General features: G+C 43.5%; 1 protein-coding gene across 1 annotated transcript; it reads right to left on the bottom strand.

The window, feature by feature from the left end:
- Nucleotides 1-4,150: 4,150 nt before the first annotated feature.
- Nucleotides 4,151-6,301, bottom strand: LOC102276912 (disintegrin and metalloproteinase domain-containing protein 30). The gene has a single exon (XM_005895285.2). It carries the CDS (start codon nt 6,299-6,301, stop codon nt 4,151-4,153), a length of 2,151 nt encoding a protein of 716 aa, XP_005895347.2.
- Nucleotides 6,302-8,447: the final 2,146 nt, after the last annotated feature.

The raw sequence follows: 8,447 nt of genomic DNA, 5'->3' as shown, positions 1-8,447 counted from the left end.
AACTCTTTGACTTTATATGTATATGACCAGATGGTCTGTAAGTGGTGATTATCATTGTTGTTGTTTTGTTCTCTGGGCTAAAACTAGGACTTCCAGGTCAAGTTGAATAGAACATATGTAGTTGGCATCTGCTTTATACCTGTTTATAAGGTCATCATTATTATTTTGCTATAGATGGTGGTAGATACCATTTATTAGTTTTGGAAGTTCCTCTCCGTTTCTAAATTGATGTGGGATTTAATAATTTTTATCATGAAGATTTAATTTTACCTCTCACTGTTTTGAGTCTATTCTTAGGATTGTATCAATCTTCCAAAGGTGATGCCATCTATTCATTGATTTACTAATGTTAACCATTCTTTTATTCCTGAGGAAGAAAAATCCTGGTCAAGATGGATTTATATAACATTCATTGCTAGTTTCAGCTTGGAAATTATTTATACATTTCCCTCTATGTTTATAGATAAGATGATATATATATTTTTCTTATTTGTGCTGTCCCTGTAGGAATTTTACTAACAAAGTCATAATATGTTCATATATTGAACTGAGATGTATTTTCCTCATTTTTAATTTTCTGGGGGGGTTTATGAGAGGGACTATTCTATTGGTTCTTTCCAGGTGAGGTGATGGATGTGTTAATTATCTTGATCTTAGTAGTAATTCTACAATCTATGCATATTAAATTTTCATGTAGTATTTTAAATTAATATATTTGTACCTTCTATCACAATTAAAAATTTAAAAACATTTATGCATATTAAATTTCCATGTACTATACTTTAAATTTATATATTTGTACATTTTTATCACAATTAAACATTTAAAATCATGTTTAAACAACCTTAACTTTTTAAATGAACTCTCCTCCCTGAATTCAACTTCAGCTAGTAGAGATGATGGAATTCCAATTGAGCTATTTCAAATCCTGAAAGATGATGCTGTGAAAGTGATGCACTCAATATGCCAGCAAATTTGGAAAACTCAGCAGTGGCCACAGGACTGGAAAAGGTCAGTTTTCATTCCAATCCCAAACAAAGGCAATGCCAAAGAATGCTCAAACTACCACACAATTGCACTCATCTCACATGCTAGTAAAGTAATGCTCAAAATTCTCCAAGCCAGGCTTCAGCAATACGTGAACTGTGAACTTCCAGATGTTTGACCTGGTTTTAGAAAAGGCAGAGGAACCAGAGATCAAATTGCCAACATCCGCTGGATCATGGGAAAAGCAAGAGAGTTCCAGAAAAAGATCTATTTCTGCTTTATTAACTATGCCAAAGCCTTTGACTGTGTGGATCACAATAAACTGTGGAAAATTCTGAAAGAGATGGGAATACCAGACCACCTGACCTGCCTCTTGAGAAACCTATATGCAGGTCAGGAAGCAACAGTTAGAACTGGACATGGAACGACAGATTGGTTCCAAATAGGAAAAGGAGTACGTCAAGGCTGTATATTATCACCCTGCTTCTTTAACTTCTATGCAGAGTACATCAGGAGAAACGCTGAGCTGGAAGAAGCACAAGCTGGAATCAAGATTGCCGGGAGAAATATCAATAACCTCAGATATGCAGATGACACCACCCTTATGGCAGAAAGTGAAGAGGAACTCAAAAGCCTCTTGATGAAAGTGAAAGTGGAGAGTGAAAAAGTTGGCTTAAAGCTCAACATTAAGAAAACTAAGACCATGGCATCTGGTCCCATCACTTCGTGGGAAATAGATGGGGAAACAGTGGAAACAGTGTCAGACTTTATTTTGGGGGGCTCCAAAATCACTGCAGATGGTGAATTCAGCCATGAAATTAAAAGACGCTTACTCCTTGGAAGGAAAGTTATGACCAACCTAGATAGCATATCCAAAAGCAGAGACATAACTTTGCCAACAAAGGTCTGTCTAGTCAAGGCTATGGTTTTTCAAGTGGTCATGTATGGATGTGACAGTTGGGCTGTGAAGAAAGCTGAGCACTGAAGAATTGATGCTTTTAAACTGTGGTGTTGGAGAAGACTCTTGAGAGTCCCTTGGATTGCAAGGAGATCCACCCAGTCCATTCTAAAGGAGATCAGTCCTGGGTGTTCATTGGAAGGACTGATGCTAAAGCCGAAACTCCAGTACTTTGGCCACCTCATGGGAAGAGTTGACTCATTGGAAAAGATTCTGATGCTGGGAGGGATTGGGGGCAGGAGGAGAAGAGGACGACAGAGGATGAGATGGCATCACTGACTCAATGGACATGAGTTTGGGTAAACTCCGGGAGTTGGTGATGGACAGGGAGGCCTGCCCTGCTGCGATTAATGGGGTCGCAAACAGTTGGACACGACTGAGCGACTGAACTAAATTGAATATTCATGTAAAGCTATATTGAATAATGTCATTATTAGTTATGCAATCTTGAGCATTTTATTTAAACTCTTTGTTCTCAAATGTGCTTTGAAAAGTGAGAAAATAAAAACACCTACCTCACAGAGTTACTTTCAGGAATATGCACATTGACACTGGTGAAATGTGTGGAGTATTGCCTGGCCAGAGTGAATATTCAGTAAATGGTAGCCAACATTATCAGTACTATAGCCATAGCTTTATCAGTCCCAAACAGTAAAAGGGGACACTCTTTATCATGAACCTCCCACAGCTTCTTTAGTTAGAAGAACCACGTGGCTAAGAAAAGAAGAGTTTGAAGTTGGGTATAGTTGATCTGCAGTGCTGCCTGGGGAAAGAGGAGCCCGCAGAAGCTAAGGGAACAGCAGGAGGGTTTAGCCCCAAACAAGACCAAAACACTTGGGCTGTCACAGGGCTGGGATGATGAACAAGAAATGGCCATTGACTCCTCTGAAGGGGCCACTCAGTCCTCCTCTCTTCCAGCCAAAGCACCAGGCAGAAGGGTACTTGGAAGCAGACATGGGTGTACTTGGGATGAATGGTATTCCTCACTGCCTGCTGCTCTCTTTAGGGGTGTGGCAAACCTAAGGCCAGATATCCCCCAGCACATATTCACAAAAGACTTTTCCCTGCAAGCAGAAACCCAAAACACAGGATTCTCCCACCAGGACCCTGCCAGGTCTTGTCATCCTTCGTAGACTGTGGTGCACTTCAGGAATTACGGTAGATTAGAGTGCTGCTGCTTAGTCGCTCAGTCGTGTCTCTCTGCAATCCCATGGACTGTAGCCTGCCAGGCTCCTCTGTCCATGGAATTTTCCAGATAGAACACTGGAGCAGGTTGCCATTTCCTTCTTGTGGTAATCTTCCCAACCCAGGGATCAAACCCACATCTCCTGTATTGCAGCCAGATTCTTTACCACAAGTGCAACCTGGGAAGCCCCCCACCCAACTGAGGTCAATCCGACATTAAGTCAGAGACTACATGTAAACAGAGCTACAGTGAACCACACAGTGACTCTAACAGGGCAAGGTCCTTAACTGAGGCACTTCCCTTGTAAACTATGTGCGTGTTACTTGCTCAGCTGTTTCTCTTTGCGACCCCGTGGACTGTAGCCTGCCAGGCTCCTCTGAGCATGGAATTCTCCAGGCAAGAATACTGGAGTAGATAGCCATTCCCTTCTCCAGGGGATCTTCCCGACCCAGGGATTGAAACTGGGTCTCCACATTGCAGGCAGATTCCTTACCGTCTGAGCCTTTTAAACTATGGCTTTCTATATATTAATAAAATGTGGTAGCCACCATTATAGATCAGCATAGAGCACAGACACAGATGATGTCACTGACGATCCTGAGGGAGTCAGAGGGAAAGGGAGACGATGACTTTGCTGAAAACAGACACAGGACTCTGCCTTGAAATCCACTGTAATTCTATAAAACTCACAATACTAGTATTCAGAAAGCCACTAGGGTGTTCTTTTCAGGATATTCAAAACTTGAACAAAATCAAGAAAGCTAAGAAAGTAAAATGCACTGATTTGTTTCCAAACTAAGAATACCTTTTATTTGCTGATCAAAACCTCAAAGAGAATTAGGTTAAGGAATAGTAGGAAGAAGGAAGAACTATATGGATAAAGGAGAAGCTTGTTCAATTTATGACCCTGTGTAATAAATAGTGACTGTGGATTGCCTGATTACTTTTTTTGTTTCTTGACATGTTTTTGTCTTGAATTCTTCTGCTCCAGCATTAATTAGTGATGTTTCTTTTTAGATTCATAAGCTTTCTATGATTTTCCTGTAAAACACAACAATCACTGAGATAATTAAGAAAAAAAGGCGCATAAATATAAGAATCACAACCTGAAGGGAGGCAGACACCTCCTTCCTTAGGGGCCCTGGAGGCCCACTGTCGATGCTTCCTCCATATCCTACCTCCTCACAGAGTGGAGGGGCCCAGCCATACATGCAGTGGCAGTTTTTGTTATTGTTGCAAACTCCTCGGCGGTTGCACTTCTCAGGGAAACAGTCAAATTTCAGGACTGAGCTATTCACACAGTATCTATTAAAACATACCCGCTCCTTACCACAGGAGGTACCATCATTTATCACACCCAGGTCAGGTAACCCCATAGGTACCATGGCTAGATGATAGCCAATGCCCCAGCACATGAGATTTTCTTTATGCAGATGAGTGGATATTAGGATGGTGTGATCTGGCATATCAGGGAGGGTTTCGACATTTATGCACTGTAGCCTGCCACATATTGAATTTTGCTTGGTACACTTTCTAAATTCACGAAGTCCTGAAATCCCACAGTTCCCATATTGGTCACCTATTACATTAACTGCATCATAGCACTGATGAGGAGCATCCTTGGCATCAAGTCCAAAAATTTTTTGGCACTGCATATACCTGGATTGACAACTCTGTTTGAAACAATGGGCTTCATACTTGCAAGGGGTTCCATCCTGCTTATAAGTATCACTTGGACAGAAAGCTGAGGTCCCATTGCAGTACTCTGCAAGGTCACATTCATTTTCTTCCACCCGACACATGTATCCAGATGGACGAAACTGACATTTATGACAGCAAAGTCCAGTGCTACAGTTGGCTCCTTCTTTGAATTTACAATCTGGTTGACAACACCCGTCTTCTTCACACTCCTCTGTCGAACCACAATCACATTCCTCATTCTCTTCCACAATTTTGTTTCCACATCTCTTAACCACGTAGCCTAGGCCTGGGAGATTAGTTAGACACCTTGCACTTGAAGCTCTATATATGTGTGCAAAATAATCGGCATAACTACAATTACTAAACCCATATCGCCCAGTACCCATGATGCAGCTGTACCTTCCCTTACACTGGCAGTATGCTTCATCATGTAGCATTCCCACACTGTGTCCCAGTACATGAGTGGACCAAGTGGCGGGTGCAAGGATATTTACATCTGGAAAAACACTTACAGATCCAGCATAAAACCGACTACATGCATGTCCCCCGGACTGTGCAAGTAAATCTGAAAAAGTTCTTTTAAGATATAGGTGTACCCAATCTACTGGAACCCGAGTATTTAGTACACTTGTTCGGTATACCAAAAACTGGCTTAAAACTTGCTCTATCTTTGTAAAATTAACTCTAATTCTGTCCTTATCTGTCCATACTTCAACACTAAACAGATGTATTCTTAGACGGATATCTTGGAAGTAAGAGTCCATAATAGAAGTCAGAAGAATGGCATCATTTATGACTTGAGTAAGGTTGGAGTTTGAAAATAAATACCTACTGTTATCAAAGACCAGTGCTATTTCCATGTACATTTGATGTGGATATAAGTCAGTGAAGTCCGGTGTCCTAGCCATGTTCTCATGCTGGGCCATCTGCTCTATTGTTTTATCATCAGTTATGCCACAGATCTGATTAGGAAATTCCTCCTCTTTCTTCATGAGATATACCACGTGCTCAAACTGGGAAGAAGCCTTGCGGGGCTCGATTTGGTAATGATTGGCATCAATTTTCAGGATGCCCCGGAGACCTCCCATGCATGTACTTATCGTAGCTTGAGAATCCGGATTTCCTTCAACCAAGCCCATATAGTTGCAGTCGCTGGGTATATAAGGGTGCTCTTCCAAGAGTCTCCCCTGTTCTGTGAAGGAGAAAACCTGCAAATTCCGAGGCAACAGAAACCTCTTGGGCCACAGATGAACAACACGGTTCCTGCCTTTTACCTTCAGGAGGTAGGACACGTGCCTGGCCGCTCTCTGCTCCCCTCCACGGAAGCTCAGCTTCTTGGGAATGGTGATTTCATAGGAGTCAAAGCCCCACTCAGGGTGAAAATGTAAATCCTTGCCAAGAGAGTCAACCAGGAGCACCGCCAGGACTAGCGACCGGCCTGGGGAGAGGCAGGTCCTCACTGACCTCATGGCACAGCCTGTTCCCCACTGACTCAGTCCCTGCCACTGTGGCCTTGAGAGTCAGCCTTCCAGGGACCTCTGCTACAGGCGCGGGGAGCAGTGCGTGCCCTGCGGAGCTCGCTGGTGCTTGGGAGCGCAGCCCTGGGCCAGGCTGGGTCAGGCTGAGGCTACTGATTTCCCCAGCAGCTGCACGCCCCGCCCAACGCATCTAGTTCGTTCTCTGGGCGGTGCCGTTGGGCGCACGTGGAAGAATCCAAGGAAGGTGCGCGAGAAAAAAATGAAAAGCGAGGCTGCTTGCAGGCTGGTGGGAGAAAGCAGAGAGCAGCTTGAGAAAGGGAAAAGGACTAAAGAGTAAGAAGAACAGAGAACTTGACAAAGGCTCAGTGTATCTTGGGCTATTTCTTTGTTTCTATTGGCCTCAGGACACACCTGACTTTTCCATGGGCTGATTCGGCTGTTTCACAGGTGCTGTGCCCACCTCACCGTTACACCATTTTCAGTGTTCACGGGGAGTCTCTTACAGCAAAGAGGATTCCTGGAGTCAGCCAGAGGACCACCAGAGAATGAGAAAATCAGAGCTGACTCATGTCCCCACCCCCTACCTGGCTTCGGGCAAGCGGACGTTTCTAAGTTCATTTTGCCGGTTGGTTCTTTCTGCTGTGTGTCCTTAGGGTGCTAGAGATCAGCATGATTTTTGGTGTGGGTGTGCTATTTGGATGGACAGTCTAGGAACAGTCAAATACTAGGAGAATCCAAGGAGACTAAAATCAATTCCAGTTGGATTACAGGAAAACGTTAAAAAGTAGGACAGGCTTGCATCTGGGTAACAATCCAGGCAAGCAATGTTATTTGTGGACCAGAAATGGACTGCGGGCCCATAAAATACATAGTTATTTATGGAAGGTTTACCGTGTATCAGCCAGTGTTCTCAGCTTTTTGCCTGAATCAGCTCCTTAACTCATCACAAAGAAGTCTAGTTTGCAGAAGTTATTGTCATGGATACTCCACACTTGAGAGAAATGAAACTCTACTTTTGTTCATGTGGTGGTGTTAGGTGGCACAAATGCCACACACACGTAGGCAGTTACCCCTCCCTCACAACCTGTAGTCTTTATCAGTTACCTCTGCTGTCTCTCTGGGGATGGACAGAAGTGGACCCTGTGGACATATATGATTGAATGGCTTCTCCCAACATGAAAGAAGCAAGAATTAAAAAGAATATTCACATTTCTGGCTTCTGTATTGTGGTCCAGACATTCAGTGAAGCAGAAACACCAAAACAAGTAGACTTCACCTATGGAGAATATGACAAGCTCTTCTCAGGAAATGGAGATTTTTAAGGTGCCATTCTCCTGTATTGTGAGAAGCACCAGAACACAGCCGTGCTCAGCTTCCAGCCGAGGATGGGGAATCCCTTCAAATGGTCCCCCTCAGGGAGCAGCAAATGAGGAGGCCTGTGTACTGTGGAGATGACCTGGTTGGCAGGCAGGAGAAGCCCTGAGTGTAATTAGTAGACAGTAGTGGTTAAGGTACTGATTCATTGGAAAAGACCCTGATACTGGGAAAGACTGAAGGCAGGAGGAGAAAGGGACGACAGAGGGTGAGATGGTTGGATGGCATCACCGACTCGATGGACATGAGTTTGGGTAAGCTTTGGGAGTTGGTGATGGACAGGGAGGCCTGCCATACTGCAGTCCATGGGGTCAGAAAGAGTCAGACACGACTGAGCAACTGAACTGAACTGAAGGGTTAAGCACCAGTCTAAAGGTACAGGTTCCCAGTCAAGTCAGTTGCTGAGCTGAGAGGCAGTGGAAGTAAAGACGTGAAGAAGGGGGAGAAGTCAGAGAGCTGACTAGGGATAAATGAGAGTTTCAGCAAGTGTGCTGAGTTCATAGTTCAGCTTGAAAACCAGGAATTACAGTTTCCTCAGACTGGAAGTCTGGTTGATGTTGTCAGGTCTCCAGCAGCGTAAATTGTAGAGGGCAGTTGGGATCTAACTTCTACATTCATTCTGTTTTATTAACATTTTCATACCTATACCATTTTCATTTAGGCCAATGAAGTATTTCTTGGTTAAAACACTAACTCTAAAACTCCTATTGTTATAATATTATCTTTGGGCTAAACTCTGCAACATCTGTTTGTTAACACAAAG

This window comes from Bos mutus, chromosome 3 (genome assembly GCF_027580195.1).
Source record: "Bos mutus isolate GX-2022 chromosome 3, NWIPB_WYAK_1.1, whole genome shotgun sequence".
NCBI classification, from domain to species: Eukaryota; Metazoa; Chordata; class Mammalia; order Artiodactyla; family Bovidae; genus Bos; species Bos mutus.
The sequence above is the reverse complement of the archived record's forward strand: the minus strand, read 5'-3'. Positions and strand labels throughout refer to the sequence as shown.